General features: G+C 42.4%; 2 protein-coding genes across 2 annotated transcripts in view; one reads left to right on the forward strand and one right to left on the reverse strand.

The window, feature by feature from the left end:
* The first annotated feature begins 554 nt into the window (after nucleotides 1–554).
* Nucleotides 555–21,005, forward strand: part of Pacs1 (phosphofurin acidic cluster sorting protein 1) — a 148,601-nt gene continuing 128,150 nt past the window's right edge. The window contains exon 1 of the mRNA XM_052761406.1: nucleotides 555–1,036. Coding sequence (XP_052617366.1) covers nucleotides 687–1,036 — 350 coding nt within the window. The 5' untranslated portion in view covers nucleotides 555–686. The remainder of the gene's footprint in view (nucleotides 1,037–21,005) is intronic.
* Nucleotides 15,825–16,992, reverse strand: LOC128124768 (60S ribosomal protein L32-like). Its single transcript, XM_052761412.1, has one exon. It carries the CDS (start codon nucleotides 16,720–16,722, stop codon nucleotides 16,315–16,317), a length of 408 nt encoding a protein of 135 aa, XP_052617372.1. The 5' UTR covers nucleotides 16,723–16,992; the 3' UTR covers nucleotides 15,825–16,314.

The following is a 21,005-nucleotide window of genomic DNA, read 5'->3' on the forward strand; positions in this document are numbered from 1 at the left end:
GAGGAAACTTGCTGGCGTAGGTGCCCAAGGTGGTGGTCAGTCGCTGGATCTCCACCTACAGCTGCTTTTGCAGGAGTGGGAGAAGCATCCTGTAGCCCACAGAAAGGGTCGCCACAGCTGGCTACCCGATTCCCACGCAACGCGTGGCCGGCAGAGCGTCGGCCTCCCCTACGTGCTCTGCAGATCCCAGGGGCTGAGCGCGCTCCCGTGCAGCCCTCTCCGGTCCGAGACCGCGCCCCGGAAAACCCGGGTTTCCGCTAGTGGGGTAGCGGCCGCCCAAGGGGAAACGGGGAGGAGGGGCGCGGAGCCAGCACACCAAGGCCTGCGGGCAGCTCCGCGAGAGCGCGCGGGCTGTAGCCCCTTCCCAGAGGCCGCGGGGCCGAGCTCGACTCTGGCCCCGCCCCTTGGCGCCCGGCTGGGTGGGACCGCAGCTCCCCGCCCCCTTCGGACACGCCCACCCAGTGTCTGGGCCGCGCGGGCCGCAACAGGCGGCGGCGGGCGAGCGCGAGGATCGCGCGCAGCGAAGGCCCGCGCGTGCGTGCAGATTCGCTGGCGGCTCGCGCTCCGCCAGGCGGTCTGAGGAGACGCGGCTGAGCCCCCGCCGCCGCCGCGGGGGAAGCCTGCGAATCGCTCGGCGTGGCCTCAGCCTGTGTAAGCCCTGCGCCCCCTTGACCCCTGGCCAGGCCATGGCGGAACGCGGAGGGGCGGGTAGTGGTCCCGGAGGCGCCGGCGGCGGCAGCGGCCAGCGGGGCTCTGGGGTCGCCCAGTCTCCACAGCAGCAGCCGCCGCAGCAGCAGCCGCTGCCGCAACAGCCAACGCCCCCCAAGCTGGCCCAGGCCACCTCGTCCTCTTCGTCCACCTCAGCTGCGGCCGCCTCCTCCTCGTCCTCCTCCACCTCCACCTCCATGGCCGTCGCGGTGGCCTCGGGCTCTGCGCCTCCCGGCGGTCCAGGACCAGGCCGCACCCCTGCCCCGGTGCAGATGAATTTGTATGCCACCTGGGAGGTGGACCGGAGCTCGTCCAGCTGCGTGCCCAGGTGAGCAACGGGCGGGTTGGCCTAGGTGTTGGCCTAGGGGACCGCCCGGCTGGCTCTGTGACAGGCCCCACCTCCCCATCTCTCCCGGGTGTGCTGGGGGACGTCGCCACCCTAAGCTCGTCCCAGCTCGGGTCGGGGTGGGGGTGCTGCCTTCGCCTAGGCCTTCCAAGATTGCTGTGTGGGCCCGCCCTCTCCTGGCAGCCCCACCTTCTGCCTTGGCTGGGACCACCCTTTTGGCCTCCTGGACCCTGCCTTCCTTGGCTGGGTCTGACCGAATAATACGGCCTTCCTCAGTAAGTCTCTTCTTCTTCCTGCCTCACTGCCACTCGTGAGCTGTACATACGTTACACAGATGTGGTAGAGATGGCTTTGGTATTAACTGTTTCCTAATGTATTCAGCATAGGCCAGATTCAGTTGTTACCTGTTGCAGGTAAAGCTGGTTTAATAACAATTAGGGGTTCAGTACACAAGTTCATCTGTGCTTCTCATCACACACATTCTACGGGGACTCTGTGCCCTTAGTTTTTGGGCATCAGTCGAATGTGTTCTCAAATGCAAGTTTTCATTTCCTCCTCCCCTAGACACTAGTCACAGGGTCTCCCAGTTCTTCAGGGCTCTGTAGAATGACTGCCTTTTTCCTAAATTCAATCCATTTTTCTGTTGGAACCATCTGAGAACTTGCATCGGAAAATACTCTTGGAGATATTTTCTGTTTCTCTATGGCAAAGCAGTTCTTCTATAACTCTTTGGGGACAATGTGTTGGAGCTGGTCCTGTGATAAGACAACCTGCAGGCTTAGTTTTGCCCAGTAAGCACAAAGAAATGCCTGGAGGTGTTCCTTTTTTGCTTCCAAATGGAGTTGATTCTCAGGTTCTATCCTTACTTACTCTGTTAGCCGAACAGGGCAGGTGGATGTGTAAGTCAGAGATTGGGAGCTTTGTAGGGTTCCACCCTCAACTCTGTTGATATTTCTTTTTCTTCCTTTATTTTGAACAACATCACACCAATATATAAGGCATGAAAAATGATGACAGCACATCTTTCTGTGTCATTTAGTGAAAAATATAGAGCATTACCCCACTTGCTAAAGCTCTCAGTTTGTGCCTTCCTGAGCCACATTCTGGCTCCCCTACAAAGGTAAACACTCTTCTGAACTGTGTTTATCCTCCCCAGCCCCTGTCTGTCAGTCTCTCTTAATTATTGTTTTATTACATATGAGTCTGTAAACAATTTTTTTTTTTTTTTTGGTTTTTCGAGACAGGGTTTCTCTGTGTAGCTTTGCGCCTTCTCCTGGAACTCACTTGGTAGCCCAGGCTGGCCTCGAACTCACAGAGATCCGCCTGGCTCTGCCTCCCGAGGGCTGGGACTAAAGGCGTGCGCCACCACCGCCCGGCTGTAAACAATATTTTTTTAGTTTTGTATGTTTTCAGTTTTTTGCTTTTCAAAACATGGTTTCTCTGTGTAGTTTCAGTGCCTGTCCTGGGTCTCGCTCTGTAGACCAGGCTGGTCTCTAACTCACAGAGATCCGCCTGGCTCTGCCTCTTGAGTACTGGGATTAAAGGCGTTCCGCCACTGCTGCCCGGCCTTGTTTTTGTTTTTTTGAGACAGTATCCTACTTGCCTTGGTTGTCCTGGAACTCAGAGAGATCTGCCTGTCTCTCGCTTCACTAGTGCTGGGATTAAAGGAGTGGGCCCCTACTTTTGGCTTCAACATTTTTGGAGCTTGTAGAAATGTCTCATACTGTATGTATTCTGTCACTTTTAACTCAGGCTTGTGCAAATTATCAATATTTTTTGGTAGGTCTAGTTTTTAATACTTCCCCTAATGGATAGTATTTGGTTATATGAATTACTATTTGATTCTGACGAATATTTACATTGTTTCCTGTTAACATGGGCAGTAGAGTGTGTGTTAGTATGTATGTATGTACGTATGTGCCCAGGATTTGTGCTCCTGCATGGAAGTTTCTTTAGAATATATTTGTATGTAGGACTGGAATTGCTGTTTGCAAAGTGTGGATTTGAAGCTTCAAGAGATGATGCTGGACTGTTTGCCATTTCAACCCAATACTCACCCCTTTGTGTTCAGCAGCCACTGCTCTACTTTATATTGTCCTGTTTCTCTGTCCTTCCTTTAAGGACATCAGGAACCATAATAATTTACTTTGGCTAGAGCCCTAGAGCCCTAGCACGACACCAAACTCAAGTGAGAGAGCTCATTGTGGGATGTTATGCCTTTTGGTCCTGGGCAGGCCTCTCTCTTACTCTTTCTACGTGGGCCTTTTTACTGTTGAAGTATGCTGCTCCTCCTGTTCTTTGCATAAGAATCCTCTGCTCCATCCTGCATGAGTCTGCAGTTAGTAAAACATGTTCTCCTTTGTATCTGGAAGTGTTTGAATAATGACTTTTGGGTAGTCATTTTCTAGCTTGTTAGATTGAAAAAGCATGAATTGATGGGCAGAAGCTGTCACAAAGAAAGGGGAATAAACAGAAGAATCACTGATGTTGAGTTTTGGTTTGACCCTAAGAGCTCTTCATCACTAAAAAGTCTGCATAAGAAATTAGCCCAGGAAACAGGGTAGGCATTCTGTATGTGTATAGTTAAGTCTTGTTTACTGTCCAGTCCTGACCTGTCCTCTGCCCTTTGTTTTCTAGCCATTATTCTTGTGCCTCCCAGCACCTTGTGAAACACTTGTGCTTCTTGGAGCCTGCCGCGTGTTTTCAGGATAGAAAACACCCTGTAGGGAGAAAAAGACCTGTTATTGGCCTTTCTCCGTATTGTCATTTGGTGAATTTGTTGTCTTCTGGTACTTGTCCACGTTATTTAAAATATACTGGCAACATGAAACTCTGTATAGAACCTGGAACTAACATTCTTCTCTCATGTAACTCCAATGAGACACAAACCTATGAGCTATAGGCAATTAAGAAATCTGCCGCCTCTAATCCCAGCACTCAGGAGGTAGAGCCAGGCTGATCTCTGTGAGTTTGAGGCCAGCCTGGGCATATGCCTGTAGCACTTGGGAGTGTGAAACAGGGCAGTTAATGACTCAAGGGCAGCCATAGTTTCAGGCCAGCCAAGGAGATATAACAAGACTTACTTGAAAACAAAGAAAAAACTGAAAAGCAACCAGCACTATAGGTTCTGAGTGTGTGTCACACAGAAAAGAGAGAATGTAACAGAGCAGTAAGACGGTCACTTGCTTTCCTTGATACTTTTGAAAATTTGGTTTGCTTTTGAAAAAAATATAATTTCCTTTCTTGGACATTTAAATAAAAGTGAGCATTGTAGATGTTTTTAGGTACATGTCTGCTCATTTTTATTATTTACTAAATTCTCAGAATTGATAGTATTATTTTTAAAACTTTTAAAACATGTTTACAACTGACTTTAAAAAGGCTTAATTGGCCAGGCAGTGGTGGCGCACACCTTTAATTCCAGCAGAGGCAGGCAGATGAGGCCAGCTGGTCTGCAGAGTGAGTTCCAGGACAGCCAGGGCTGTTACACAGAGAAACCGTCTCGAAAAACCAGAAGAAAAAAAAGGCTGAATTGTTCTTTGCATTGTTGTTTTTACCAACATTTAAAACAATGGCAACAACAAGGAAAAATAGTATTAACATATGCCCGTGACTCAAGCAGTATAGAAAGATAGACTGTATAAAGGGAAAGGCCCTGATCCCATCTCTGTTCTCACCTTTCTGAAATAACCACCATGAAATATGGTTATCTTTGGACAAAAACCCAGCAAAACTCATATATGAATAGGCTGCTCTGCTGTTGTTGCCTTATGAAGTTCATAGCTTTAAGAGTTGAGGTTGCTCTCTTCTCCCACTGAATTGTCCTCTGCTGTGACTGGGTAGAGCAAGGAGATGTGTGGGGTGTGGTGGGGAGTGTGTCATGTTGCTTGATGTTACAGCAAAGGTTTTAGAGTCTCATTAACTTATCCTTTCTCTTCAGTTTGGTGAGATTTTCCCTTATATTTTCTCTTCTGGATTGCTTAAGTTAGGAAAGGCAGAAAATTATTAAATTTCATAACCATACAAAATTTTCTTAGTCATATAAAAGTGATTAGGAGTTGACATGTGCCCTGCTGTAAAACATATAAAACTGTATTGAATTGGGACTTCATTTCAAAGCACACTTGCATGTCCTTATCTTTGTGTTTACTTAGGGAAGGAGTTCGTAACTATTACTCACAATTTCTTCCTAAATTACATTAAGCATACATACAGAAAAGGAGTACTAAGGTTAACCCTTATTAGACAAAAGTATTATAGCCAAAGGAGGTGGCCAAGCTGAACTGGCATGACTAGCTTACAGCAGAAATGTTACTTGTGTGAAAGCATTTGGGGAGAGATGCTACTCTAACCACAAAAGCACATACAAGCTGGGATCTCACTCTGATTACTGTATGCCTGGACAAACTCTTTTATGCCTTAGACTTTCCAGCCATTGGTTACAAATACTTTTACTTACCATCCATCCTAAGATGTATATCAAACAAATAACAAAAAAGACCTATAAAGCCACAGGAACAAGTACTTCTTAAATGATAGATGTAAAGTAAATGCAATTGATCAAATAAGAGAGCTTGTGAAATGTCTGTTATCTCCTTAGCATTGAAAGTCTTAAAAGCATTGTTTGTGCCCTCCGAGATTTGAATTTCACAGTATGAGTGTTGTAATAGAATATCCTTCCTATCAGGGTAATATCATCCATCATCCCTGTTTGAAGCTCAGATTTCTTAAGTCAGAAAGAGAATGACTTTCACTGAGTCTGTTTTACATGTATTGATTTACAGATCTTTGGGACACATTAGTGGTTATGTGATTTCTTTTCTTTTTTCTTTCTTTCTTTTTTTTTTTTTTGTCGGGGGGACTGTCAAGACAGATTTCTCTGTGTAGCCCTGGCTGCCCTTGAATACAAAGATCTGACTGCCTCTGCCCCCCAAATGCTGAGATCAAATGTGTGTGCCACCATTGCCAGGCTACATGATTTCTTTTAAAAGCTAGTTTTCCAGTTTCTCAGTTTTGTGGCCAAACCAGTGAGTTGCTACTCTTATTTCTGCTCTTGTAGGAGGGAAATACCTGTCAGAGACTGTTTGGGCTGTGTCCTTTGACTCTTTTACCTAGGGAGACTGACTGGGCCTGCTTTGGCCTGGGCTTGAAACTGCTGAAGTAGACCTGTCTTGTCTAGCTTGCCTCTGACATCACATTCTAGAAATACTTTGGGAATCTCAGGTAACTGGGAATGATTTGCCAGTATAGGATTTGGAGTGTTCATGAGAAAAGTCAGAATTGAAGCTGGCTCAAGAGCTTCTTTCAGAGAGGGCCTTGAACAAGGTGGTTCCAGTTGACAAGCCCTTACAGCATCGTAACTTCTCTAGGCCTTGACCCAGGAGTCACCAGCACTGCAGGCAGGTTTTAGAGAGCCCAGATGTATGTGTGTTGGTAACTACTCTATAGTGGTTCCTTTACATAGAAATTGGCAGGCAGTTATTTAGAAAGCTGACTGGAAAATCAGAAAATGGCTTTATGTTTCAGTCAAGGATTCCCACCAAGGCAGCTCTGTACCAGGCATCTTTTCCACGGAGTGCAAATAACTAACAATACATTGCTGCTTAGCAAGAGAACCTCCAGAAAAAATATTTTCTTTTTAATTTTAAAAATTTATTTTGCTGGGAAGGTGGTTACCATGATATATAGGTGGAGATAAGAGAAGAACTTCATGGAGTTGATTCGCATCTTCCACATTAAAGGTTGCTAGGCTTGTTCAATAAGCACATTTACCCACAGAACCAGCTCATCATTTCTTTTCTTTTTGAAACAGGGTGTCATATAGCCCAGGTTGGCCTTGCTTAGGTAGCTGAGGCTAACTTTGATATTCCTGTTTCTGTCTCCCAAGTGCTAGAATTATAGGCATATGCCACTACACCCAGTGAAAATATAATTTCTTAAAATATTCCAGTAGCCTGGCATGGTGACACATGCCTGTAATCTCAGTGCTTAGTAGGCAGAGGTGGGAGGATCAGGAGTTCTGGGCCAGTCTTTGCTACATAGTGAGTTCAAAGTCAGCCTCGGCTTCAGAAACTATGTTTCAAAAAATAATCAGGGCTGGAGAGTTGGCTCAGCAGTTAAGAGCCATGGTTGCTCATAATAGTCTTTAACTCCTGCCCAAGGGAATCTGATGCCCTCTTCTGACCTCCATGGGCACCAGGCACGCAGGTAGTGCACATACATACATGCAGGCAAAATATGCATACACATAAAATAGATAAATCTAAAAATAAAAAGTTAGAAAAAAAGATTTGTTTAAAAAAAAACCAAAAACTCGAGCAGGGCGGTGGTGGCACATGCCTTTAATCCCAGCACTCAGGAGGCAGAGCCCCGCAGATCTCTGTGAGTTCGAGGCCAGCCAGATCCAGGACAGGCACCAAGACTACACAGAGAAACCCTGTCTCGAAAAACACAGAAACAAAACAAACAAACAAACAAAAACTAGTCAAAAGACTAGAGAGATGGTTTAGTAGTTAAGAGTACTTGCTACTCTTCCAGAGGTTCCCAGCTTCCATATCAGACAGGTGTTAAGCATCTGTAGCTCCACCTCTAGGAATTTGATGCCTCCTGCCTCCTTGGGAACCTGCACTTATATGCACATAACCTAAATGCAGATACACATACCTTCATGTAATTAATAATGAAAATCTTTAAAAATTAAAACCATTCCATGCTGAGATTTTGTTTTGTTTTTGACTTTTGTTTTTTCTTTATTTTATTTTATTTTATTTTTTGGGGGAGGAGATTACAAGGGCAGAGTAGATATGAAGGGATGAGGAGATGAATGAGATAGAGATGAATGATGGGAATTCCACAAAGAAACAATTCAAAGTTAAAAAAATAAAACAAAACAATGAAAGCCAATCAACCTAACACCTTTTTAATAGACATTCACTTATGTCTTAAGATGATGAGATGCTTTGTTTTAAAGCTGTGTTGTGTTAACCATTTGTGACTACTTGGGTTGAAATTCACTTCCTCAGCCTGGCATATCAATTGGCCTGTAATCCCAGCACTTGGGAGGCAGAGGCAGATGATGGATCTCAGTGATTTCAGGCTAGCCTAGTCTTCCTAGGGAGTTATATGACAGCCAGGGCTGTATAGTGAGACCTTGTCTCCAAAAAAAAGATTTGAAAAAATATTTTGCTAATTATTAATCTCATTCATTAATATTTACCAGGAACTCAACTCAGTATTAAAAACCAAAATTCCTAGTAATCTGATTTAAAAATCTATGTTTGCCAGGTATGGTGGTGCACACCTTTAATTCCAGCACTCAGGAAGCAGAGATGAGTTCAGAGCTAGCTTGGTCTACAAATTGAGTTCTAGGACATCCAGGATTGTATAAAGAAACCTTGTCTCAAACCAAAACAAACAAAAAAGAATAAGCTATCTAAACTGATATTTCTTAAAATAAGAACTACAAATGGTCAACAAGTTTAAGAAAAAAATGCTTGATGTCACTAATCATCAAATCAAAACCACAATGAGATATCCTTTCACCTCTGTTGGAATGGATGTTATAAGAAAAAAAAGAGACAAAAAAAAAAAAATTCTGGCCAGGATACTTACGCATGTATGCCTTAACATATGTGTGGGTAAGAGGACAACTTGTAGGAGTTTATTCTCCTATCATATTAGTTCTGTGGATTAAATTTAGGCCGTCTGCTTGGCTGCAAGCACCTTTACCTGCTAAGCCACCATGAAGGTATTACCTACTCAAATGGCAAATGGAGAATATTCTAGAGTAGACCATTACCTTCCTTGTAATACATAGATGGGGCATAGGTGATAAGTTTGGGTTGATAATGGAATATTGATTTAATTAATGTTTGTGTATATATTTTTAAGATTTTAAAGGTTTATTTTATGAATGGTTTGCCTGCATGTCAGTATAGGTACCATAAGTGTGTGTGCTGCTCACGGAGGCCAGTAGAGAGGCTTTGGGTTCTCTGGAGCTGGAATTACAGGTCGTTGTGAGCCACCGTGTGTGTGCTAGCAATCAAACCTGGGTTCTGTGGAAGAACAGCCACTTAACCATTGAGCCATCTCTCTAGCCCTGCGCAGATTCTTCTAAATGTTGAAGGTATGCCAGATGTTAGAATATTTGAGTTTGCTGAGTTTTTTGAGCTTTGACTATCATACTTCCTGTTTCTTCTTATAAGGATCCTCATCTTGTGAATAAACTTGGTTTTAATTTATCTTTTTGGTACTTCAGTACTTTTAGTTCTGTAAAGAAAACTATATCAGATAATAGCCATAGGTTATTTTGCCCCCCAAATTTTTTTAGGCCATGCGTATTTCAGAAATTACTTTGTGATTATTAGCAACCTGCTACAGATTTGGGAGATGGGAAACATGGTCTTTAAAATTTGTTTCCTTCTATATCACCTGCTCCTCATAGACTGTGGCTCCTTTCTTTGACCCTTGTCCCTCAGGATATCTCTTAAGTGACATTTGAGGTGAGAGTGACATGTTAAGCATCTCTGAGCTTACATAAGTTATTTTTCTGAGGAAGCTGTATGCTTTTCTTTTTAGTTATTCTCCACAACAGTGCATTTCTTGAGTTTCCTTTTGTCTCTCTTTTCATAGGTGAGATACTCTTTTTTAAAATTTTTTAAAATTTATTTAAAGACAGGGTCTTATTATATGGCCCTGACTGGCTTGGAACTTGCTATGTAGTCCAGGCTTTCTTCAAACTTACAGAAATCTGCTTATCTCTGCCTCCCACACCACCATAACTGTCTAATACTGATTCTTTAATGTAGTATTGTTAAATATTATTTAGAACACACAAAAGACTTAGAACCTTAGCCATTTTTTACTTATTTGATGCCACCCAACTAACCTTTCTCCCCTCCCATCATGTATGTTTAGTGTATGCATATGTGCTCACACCTATGTATATACATGTAGAAGCCAGAGGTCCATTTCTTCCTCTCTGGCTGTTGCTCCGTATCACCTTTATTATTCTTTTTTTTGTGTGGGTGTGTGCATATATGTGTATGGTGTGTATTCATGTATGTCTGTGCTGAGACCAGAGGAGGGCCTTGTGTATCCCTCTCTATCACTCTGCCTTGTTTCTTTGAGGAAGGCTCTCTCAGTGAACCTGTGGCTCACTTTTTTTTTGGAGGGGTGGGGGTAGGAGCTGGGTTGATAACCAGCAGGCCCCAGTGATCCTCTTGTCTTTGGCTCCTTCAGTGCATGGGACCATAACAGCTTTTATGTGGGTGCTGGTGGACCTCATTATTATACAGCAAATGATCTTAACCACTAAGCCAACCCTTCTATATTATTTTTTGAAACAGGTTCTCTTACTGAACTTGGAGCTTGAATTTCAGATAGACTGGCTGGACAGTGAGTCCCAGTGAACTGGCTGTCTCTGTCCTCCAGCACAGAGCTGGTTACAGTCAAGCACCACTACTCTTGACTTTTACTCAGGTGCCAGGGATCTGAACTCTGGTCATGTGCCTGTACAGGAAGCACTTTGTCCTTCTGTTTTTTTTTTTTTTTTATTATATTTATTCATTATGTGTGTAGTGTGTGTGTGTGTGTGTGTGTGTGTGTGTGTGTGTGTGTGTGTGTCTGTCATGTGCCACATTGTGCTTGTGAAAGTCAGAAGACAGTTTGAAGGAATTCACTCCTACCTGGGGATTGAATTTAGATTGCCAAGTTTGTCAACAAGCACCTTTATCTGCTGAGCCACCTTGTTGGCCCTCTGTTTCTTTTTTAAAAAGCACTGAATGGCTTCAGGGTTTCAGGATTAGCTTTTGCTTCCTGTCTCTTTCAAGACACTTCTCAAATACATTGCACATAACGTAGTTTGTAACCATGCCCATCCTCTGTCACACCAGTCTACACGTAGCAGAAGTTGTATTTAGTGGCGATTCAAAGTGGGTTTTTATTGTTCTGGCTTAATTTTTTTCTTTCATTTATATTAAATCCAGGGTCTCACACATACTCAGGATAATGTTTTAAACATGAACAACTTGAAGGGGACTCCCACACAGCCGAGGCTCTCTCTCAGACCTTGGATTAGGCACAAACCACACTCAAACACCTGTTTTTACAGAGAGTCTTTATTAAGCTGGGAAGAAAAGTTAAAGTGGCTGCTTTCTGACTCAGGCAGAAAAACAGCAGCAAATGACCTTGTGGGTGTAATTTTAAGAAAAGAAAGAGGGGAGGTCTGTATTAGAATGGGTGGGCTAGGATGCAATGGTAGAGGAGATAGAGGACACTCAAGAAGGGGAAGAGGACAAGGGAAAGGGGCCAGGGGTATTTGTCCCCAAGGGACAAAGGACTGCCTCTGGAGAGTGAGGAGACAGATGTGGCCCATAGGCAAATGGTGGTTTATAAAGGTAAAACAGGAAACCCTGTGTTAGAATGAGGCCTTTAATTTTAATTGGGCATGTTAATTAGGTGAACCAAAGGAAACGTTTGATTGCTGGACTTGATAGTCAGCCTCAGGAGGAGGAAGTGGCCAAATAAGGGAATAGACCTTGGTGGCCAACTTTAGGAATGTAATCTAACGGTTTTTAGCAAGGCAGAGGGATGGGGAGAAGGGCAAGGCCTGCCAGAGCCACATGCCCAAGTGGGCTGGTGTCCCTTCAACAACTGGCTAGGCATGGGTGCACACACCTTTAATCTTAGCACTTGGGAGGAAGACTCAGGTGGATCTCTGTGAGTTCTGAATGTTGTAATCAGAAAGGGTGTGGCCATCTTCCAGCTGCTTGCCAGCAAAGATGAGCCTCTGCTGGTCAGGAGGTATGCCCTTTTTGTCCTGGATCTTGGCCTTCACATTCTCAATAGTGTCACTGGGCTCCAACTCTAGGGTGATGGTCTTGTGAGTCAGGGTCTTCACGAAGATTTTCATTTTGGCCTGTTAACTAATGTGACAAAACTATTAATTTTATATACCAATCAAAGATCCCTCTTTGCCCTCCTCCTGTCCCTCCAGCCTCCCTGTCCCAACCCACCCCCCATTCCCTCCTACGAGAAGGTAAGGCCTCCCATGGGGAGGTACATTTAATAGAGGCAGGTTCAAGCCCCTTCCTTGGGGAGACATTTCTATTAGCCACACAGTTTAGATGAACAGAGCTGAGAGATTATCTCTGTTTAAGCTTGGTTCTCTAACCCCTGACTATTCTCATAGTTAATAGTAATATGGGCTGCCTTATGCTTTGTTGGAATGACAGAATGCTGTTCTAGCACCATTATGGGCGCCACGGGGATGCTTAATATAGTGGCTGTAAATGTGCGTTTTGGAATCCTTTAGCCTGGATTTGAGTATTTTTTTAAATAATTTATTTAACTTTATTTATGTCCATTGGTGTGAAGGTGTCAGAACCCCCGGAACTGGAGTTACAGACAGTTGTGAGCTGCCATGTGGGTACTGGGAATTGAACCTGGGTCCTCTGGAAGAGCAGTCAGTGCTCTTAACCGCTGAGCCATCTCTCCAGCCTTGGATTTGTGTTTTGACTCTACTGTTTAGTATTTGATTAACTTAGAGCAAATTATTTAACCTCTCTAATGCTTCCTTTTTTTTTTGTTTGATTTTTTGAGACAGGGTTTCTCTGTGTAGCTTTGCACCTTTCCTGGAACTTGCTTTGTAGACCAGGCCGGCCTCGAACTCACAGTGATGCTTCTATTTTATCAACTATAAAATGGACATAATAATTACCTATCTCATACAACTGTGAGAATTAAGTAGGGTTAATAAACATTGTTAGTTGCATGTGTTGCCCATAAAAAATAAATACTAGTTATTTTTATTGCTCACTCTTGTTTGTCAATTCAGTTTCTTTTCTTTTCTTCCTTTTTTATTTATTTATTTTTTTTGAGACAGGGTCTCACTGTTTTCTTGTTTTGTTGTGGAACTCATTATGTAGACAAGGCTAGCCTCGAGCTCATGGAGATCCACCTGCCTCTGCCTCCTAAGTACTAGAATTAAAGGTGCGCGCCACCATGTCTAGCCTGAGATTATGATTTCTTATTGGGATTATTATTAAGATCTTAGGTTCATCTTCATTTGTTTGTATGTTTATTTGTTTGTTTGTTTTACACAAAAAGTCTTACTGTATATCCCAGTCTGGACTAGAGCTTTCCATCTTCCTGCCTCAATCTCTAAAGTACTGGAATCACAAATGAGCACCACTGTTCCTGGTTGAGTTTGCCTTAGGGACAGATCCTGCCAGACCAACCTCATGCATATTAGACTAGGAGGCCAAAACAAAATATTTTGGTCTGAAGCAGTGGCGGGGTTGGGATCCTGTTGCTACATCCTGCTCACTTACATGAACGGAAGCGATGGCTCAGGCCCCGCCTGCAAACCACAACTTTATTTTGATCCGGCTTGACTTGACAGCTTCTCTATTTTACCTGCTGACTTCTGTAGCTTTTATTTGGCAGCCAGAAAAGCAGCTAAACCGGTTTACAGCTCATAGTTTAGTCAAAGAAAGCTGAACAACTTTCTAAAGAAAGTAAGGATTTAAGTTGGAGTTGATACCTTTCTTTTGTCTCCTTAAGTTTTCCTTTTTGTTTCAAACTATAGAAAAGTTATATTCACAGCCGGGTGGTGGTGGCACACCTTTAATCCCAGCACTTGGGAGGCAGAGCCAGGTGGATCTCTGTGAGTTTGAGGCCAACCTGGACTACCAAGTGAGTTCCTGGAAAGGTGCAAAGCTACACAGAGAAACCCTGTCTCGAAAAAACAAACAAACAAACAAACAAACAAACAAAAAACAACAAAAAAGAAAAAGAAAAAGAAAAGTTATATTCTCATTTTACAGGAGAAATGTGATAGCTTTATGGTTTCTCCTGAAGCATTGGAATCTTTGAGTGTATTTTTTCCTTCCCTCCTTTGTTCTCTCCCTTCCTCCTTCTCTCTCTCATTACATTCCTCCTTTCCTTCCATCTGTCCTTTATTTTTTTGGAGACAGAGTTTGGTCATGTATCTCAGGCCAGCCTTAAACTTGTGACTCTCCTGCCTCACCAAGTGCTGAAGTTATAGGTGTGTGCCATTATACCTGGCTTTAATTGTTTTCCTCTAACTGCACCAAGACTTTATTTTACCATTATGGTTGGAAATCTACAAGCCTATTTACTTGTTGCTCATTTTTAAGGGTATAAAAGCAGATTAACCCTTCTTTGAGTCTGGATCATCATGACCAACTGGATTTTTCAGGACAAAGGAGCTTGATGAATAGTATCAACTGTACATGGTACATAGCTATTCAAGTTTGTGTATTTGCTTTTTTTAGTGTAGTTTTGATTCTTGTCATTATCAATATAATCTCTTTCTCCTTTGCTTCTAATATACCATGAAACAGTTAATTGAAAAATTTCAATAATGAGGGCTAGGGATATAGCTTAGAGGTAGAGCATTGCCTGGCATGTACAATGCCTGGGACTAGTCCCCAGCACTCCAAAGGAAAGAAGGAAGGACAGATTTTGAAGCTGTGACTAAGGGCAGCTAGCAGCATAGCCTAAGAATATGAGATTCAGAGCTAGCTGTTTTAAAAACAAGGAGTAATTTGTTTACCTCCTGGTCTAGTTGTGCTCCAGAGAAATAGGAATTACAGAAAGTGTCTAATACTGAAAGCCATTTAGAGATAGAATGCATACTATGAATTAGTTTTGTGTGTGTGTTTAAGCACTATTTGCTTGGTTAAATTAACTTTGTTTACCACCAACCCCCTTTCTTCATGGTAGTTTAAGGTGAGGATACTCCCCATCCACTATTGCTCTGTTATGAGGAGAAGTGTAAAATGTATGTAAGGTGTTTGGGCTTCTGTATCCATAGAAGTTATCACCTTCACATCTTTGGGCAATGTCGGTGAAACTATGAACACGAAGGAGCGATATGTCCTTTGGTAGATCTAATTTACAGTAGCTAGCTTTGACATTGTCTTCACAAGCATGTTTTCATTTAGTCCTTGGATGATAGATCATGGACATTAGAATATGACAGTGAAATATCCATAAATCCACTGTTTAATAAAATAATCTTCTCGAAATTAAAATACATGACAAGTTGCTGCAGCATTTTGTCATCTCTGCTGTGTACCGCTTTTGCTGTGGATGAAAATGAATAAGCAATTCTGGAAACCAAGGTCCACTGGGAGTATAACTCTTGTGGCTATTAATGGATCTAATTGTATTTCCTCTCTGCCACCAAGATGTGCAGTAAAGTTGTTTATGTCCTTTTCTTTAATGGAGAGGATTGTTCATTAAGTGTGTGTAATATCATAATCACTTTATTTTTATTACCAAAGAGTCCTAAAGCTTTCCTTTAAAAAATTAAAACAAAGAACTGTAATAACATTTTGAAACAATATCTAGTAATCCTTGATTGACTTTTCCTCCCATGGAGAATAAAGAAAGGATTATTTCATTGGAAAAGCAAGCCCATCTCATGGGACTGGAAATGGGAATGGACTTTTTTTTTTAAGCAAGTGATACAGTTACTTAATGTCCTAGTAGGACTTAGCTCCAGGTGCCACTGAAATGGACACAATGGCCCTGAATGGTGAGGCCTCATCTTTTTGAAATCCTTTTAAGAGTAATTTTAAGGTATTCTCTTTCTCTCTCTCTCTCTCTCTCTCCCTCCCTCCCTCCCTCCCTCCCTCCCTCCCTCCTTCTCCCTACCCCCCTCTGGCTCTCTCTCTTCTCACTCAGGTATTTTCTTCCTATTATATATCTAAAGAAAAAATCAGTAGCAGTCTCATTTAAATCACATTCTAGAAAATGCTTTTAATTAAAATTTGATTTCTCATTTGACTGTTCTTGGCTGTATGCGTTTTAATGTCTCTTTACCTACCCCTTCTTGGTGCTGTCTTTTAATGAAAATACACATGTCAAGCAAATGCTCTATCAGTTGTTGTAGATACAGTGACAGAATAATGAACAAAATAGAAAAATTCTAGCTCTTCTGTGGTGATATTTTGTGTATGCTCTAACAAATAAAGCTTGCCTGAAGATCAGAGGGCAGAGCCAGCCACTAGATAACCATAGAGGCCAGGCAGTGGTGGCACACACCTTTAATCCTAGCACGAGGGAGGTTGTACGTTCTTTGTTTTGCAGTGTTAGAGAGCCAAAGCAAAGGTACTCTACTGCTGACACAATATAGAATTTATTGGCCATTGTATAATTTTTTTTTTCTAACCAAGAATGCAGTTGTTGTGGTTTTATTTAAACACAAATAAAGCACACAGGCAAGCCATCTACTCGGTTTCTTCGCTGGGTAGCCGGGCATTGGGATTGGTGACTCTGATGGCCAGCTGTGCTGCTCTTTCCACGATGGCTTTTTGGTTCTTGGAGGAAACGTTGTGAGCAATCTCAGCACAGTAAGATTTGTTGCACATCAGCCCCACTTCCAGCTCCTTGACATTGTGGACCAGAAACTTCTGGAAGCCGCTAGGCAGCATGTGCTTGGTTTCCTTGTTGCTCCCGTAACCAATGTTAGGCATTAGGATCTGGCCCTTGAATCTTCTCCGCACCTTGTTGTCCGTACCTCTGGGTTTCCGCCAGTTTCGCTTAATTTTGACATATCGGTCTGACTGGTGCCGGATGAACTTCTTGGTCCTCTTTTTGACCATCTTGGGCTTTACCAGAGGCCGGAGGGCAGCCATGATGCCGCTAAACAGATGGCAGCCACCTTGCAGGCAGCGCCGAGGAAGAAGCCATTGTATAACTCTTGATTTAACCTTGAGTAAGAAGGCAAGTCATTTAAGGTTTAGGGCTAGAAAAGAGGCATTATGATTACTTCAACCTCAGTAGAACCACTGGCCTCTGTGCAGAATCATCCTGAGAAAAGGGCAGGGGCATGGTAGGAGGCTGTGATGATGGAGGTGGGAGCAGGATGGGAAATCAGAAGATGAGGATCCTGAGTACATTTTCAACCAGGTTTGAGGTATGACAAAGCAAAAGGATTCAATAATAAGTTCAGTGTTTCATTTAACTGCTTTGTGTTTGCTTTCTGTTTTGGTTTGTTTTTCATGTCATTATCATCTCACTGTCTTAGTGACATGAAAACAGTGTCTGTAACAGGACACCTCAGAACAGTTTTGGAATTTGTTTCCATATTTTGCCATTTATGGTTCACTAGAAATCTGTTTCCTTGAGAATTTACTAGGTTATAGAATAATTGGTAGGTTGGCACCTTATGTGTTAAAGATCTAGTTACATTGTTCATGTGTTTTAGGCCATGATGTAACCACTGGAGCAGTTGAATCTCAGCATCTGTAATTATTCTGCTGTGTATTTACTGTGCTAACTTACTCTGATGAATGCTTATTGGATGCTTTTTGAAGAGATGATGTATTGCAGAAGCCATTGATAACGGTAGCTTCAGTCCTTTGTCAGTAACCTAGTGAAACTGAAGATTAAAAAACATGTTTTTTGTAAAATCACTAGTTTGCTGTAGCATACTTCCTGTCTGACCTAGGAGCTCAGCAAAGAGGAATCCTGCTGCAGAATGATCTAATTTGTGTAATCTTGAAGGTGGAACTATTTTTGAAAGAGAACAGAAAAATAATAGGGCCCTTTGCTCCTGAGTGCCAAACTGTATCTCATTGACTTAAAAGGAAAGGGACTCAGATCTTGTACTTTGAGTTCCTGTTTCCTTTACTGTGTCTAGATTAGGTTTATGATATTGTCCTTATGTAAGCGATGGCTGCTGGGTTCTTCTTTACCTGGAACTCGCTCTGTAGATCAGGCTGGCCTCCAACTCAGATTCACCTGCCTCTCCCTCCTGAGTGCTAGGATTAAAGCAGTTACTAAATTCTAGGTTTAGAATTCTTTAGTTCTCTTTATAGTTCCTGTGATAAACTGATTAATTTTTTTTAATGCGTTGAGAGACAGAGTCTCACTCACTCTAGTCCTGACTGGTCTCCGCCTCTGGGGTTCTGGGATTACAGGCATGAACTACCATTTCCAGCTTAGACTGGTGGTTTATAACTGGTTTTCAACCCAGTCGCTCTATATGGCCCTTTTTCTATCTTGAAAGAAATGCTTATATAATAAAACTTATTGACGTGTTTGCATTGTCTTTACTGCAATACAGAAGAAATAAAAGGTGTATTAGTTATAGTCAGGAGGCAAACATAAATAAGTGCACTCAGCGTATTAGGAGCCATAGCTGTTGTGTGCCTGAGGGTACATGTAGCTTTATCTTTGTGGATATGACATCTATGAATAGAGTTTGATTTAGGTGTGTTGCATTGGTGACTCAGATGACATGTGGCAATGCTATTGGAATATGATTTCCCAAAATAGTGAATAAATCTTTAAGAGTTCTGCACAAAATAGAGTGAAGTCTGTCCTCTATGTGCATGGAGTTTACATTCTATGCTAAATGGTTAAAGAAACAAACTTGTTTGGATGAAGACTTAGATAATTACAAACTGCTTTTTACTTAAATATATATGAATGGGACTGAAGACTGATTTTATAAAGCTGATGAAAGTAAATTTTGGAGCTCTTTCGCATGCAAAGAGTTACTTCCATGGTCTACATCTAATTAAAAAAATCAAACAAAAACTTTATTGAAAGTGTCATATGTGCTCAGAAAAGTACGTAATTTAGTAAGTACAATTTAGTGAACTTTTATAAGCTGAACATACATATTTAGCACCCACATCAAGAAGCTGAGCTTTTTTTTAAATTTATTTTTATTGCACTGGTGTTTTGCCTGTGTGAGGGTGTTAGATTTTGGAGTTACAGACAGTTGTGAGCTGCCATGTGGGTGCTGGGAATTGAACCCAGGTCCTCTGGAAGAGCAGCCAGTGCTCTTAACGGCTGAACCATCTCTCCAGCTCAAGAAGCTGAGCATTTCTAATCTTAGAACGTCACCTTGCCCTCATCTAATCACAGCCTCTCCCACCTGCCACCAAAGAAACCAGTAGTCTAACTTCTGACAGTATAAGATAGTGTTGCTTGTTTTAGTGTGTGCGTTTTGTGAGTCTTTCACAGACGAGCTGTAGTTCATCTCTTCTTGTTGCTGCATAGTATTTCATGGTATGGATACTGTGGTTTCTTAGTTATTCTGTTTATGTTGGCTGTGTGGGAGATTTCTAGTTTTGAACAATTTTGAATGTTGGTAGATGTATGCACTCATTTCTCTTGAATGTGAAGTTCTGAGTCACACTGTACGTGTTTTCACATTTATATTGTATGGTAGCCTTTGTTGCTCCATGTCTGTACTAACAGTTGGTATTTGCCCTTTTTGTTTTAGTCATTCTGGCAGGGGCTAAGATGGTTTCTCCTGTGGTTTTAATTTACATTTTCCTTTTCCTGTTTTTGCCTGTCAAGATCATTGGGATATTATCCTTTAGGAATTGTTGGTTTAGGTCAGTTTCCTTTTGGGGGGGATTGTCTGTGTTTCTTATTTACTTTAGGATTTCATTCTTTTTGTTTTAATAATTTACTGAGTCCCATTATATTACTGCCTGTATTTGTGTGTCTGTGTGGCCATCCACTGGAGTTTGGGCAACCTACCAGTGTTCACCACCCCAAATCCCCTACTCTCCACCAAAGAGAAGTGACTGTCCATCCTATATCAATTGTTAATAGTTCCTCAGCTAGGGGTGGGGACTTGTGAACACACACACACACACACACACACACACACACACACACACACACACACACACACACACACACCCGCCCCATCCCATGCTGGGATTTTTACTATTTTGATGTCTTGGTCATGATTTTGCCCCAGGTATCAACTGTTACTTTGAGTGAGTATAATGGCCATGTCATGTCCAAACGAGCATTTTACAGCTTTTCTTTCCATTCTCTGGTTATTACATTCTTTCTGTCTCCCCCTTTCAAGATATTCCCTGAGCCCTGTGGGGAGCTAGTGGGAAGTTGTTATAGTTGTACCGTTTAGAGCTAAACAGTCACTTACATGAATGATGGAAATGATGTGAGAAGTTACTCATTTCTTTGTTGTATGGGATTGTAAGATGTTTGGCATTCTTTTGTTTTTTTCTGCCACCAAATATCTGTACTGTTTGCAATTATTGTCATGGTCTAGAAAGTACTTTAGAGGTATTCCCACCACCATGCCACTTTTTTTTTTTTTTTTTTTGGTTTTTTTCAAGACAGGGTTTTGCTCCTTTCCTGGAACTCGCTTTGGAGACCAGGCTGGCCTTGAACTCACAGAGATCCACCTGCCTTTGCCTCCCGAGTGCTGGGATTAAAGGCGTGTGCCACCACCGCCCGGAGCATGCCACTTCTTTGAGACTCACTTGTTAAGGACATTTTGCAGGCTGGAGAGATGGCTCAGCGGTTAAGGGCATTGGTTGCTCTTCCAGAGGTGCTGAGTTCAATTCCCAGCAACCACATTGTGGCTCACAACCATGCATCATGAGATCTGGGGCTCTCTTCTGGCCTGTAGGCAAACACGCAGGCAGAACACTATATATATAATAAATAGATAAATCTTTAAAAAAAGAAAGAACATTTTACCTTTACTATAATTATGATGTTATATTTATTGTGTGTCTGAATGCCCTCCAGTGGTTTTGTTGTTTTTTGAGATAGGTTCTCATTATGCAGTCCTAGCTGCCTGGAACTCACAGAGATACACTTGCCTCTGCCTTCTGAGCCAACTTCAGCAGTGTTACAGGTTTTTTCTTTTTCTTTTTCTTTTTTTTTTCCCCTGAGAAAAGGTTTCTCTGTATAGCTTTGTGCCTTTCCTGGAACTCACTTTGTAGACCAGGTTGGCCTCGAACTCAAAGAGATCCGCCTGCCTCTGCCTCCCGAGTGCTGGGATTAAAGATGTGCACCACCACTGCCCGGCTCTGGTTTTTTGTTTGTTTGTTTTTTTAATTGTTGATACCCATTTTCTTATTTTGGTTCTGAGCCTTAGCCTTTAACACCTCTTACTGTTTCACTTTAGCTTATT

This window comes from Peromyscus californicus, unplaced genomic scaffold (assembly GCF_007827085.1).
Source record: "Peromyscus californicus insignis strain IS unplaced genomic scaffold, ASM782708v3 Scaffold_4__1_contigs__length_199733344, whole genome shotgun sequence".
Taxonomy (NCBI): domain Eukaryota; kingdom Metazoa; phylum Chordata; class Mammalia; order Rodentia; family Cricetidae; genus Peromyscus; species Peromyscus californicus.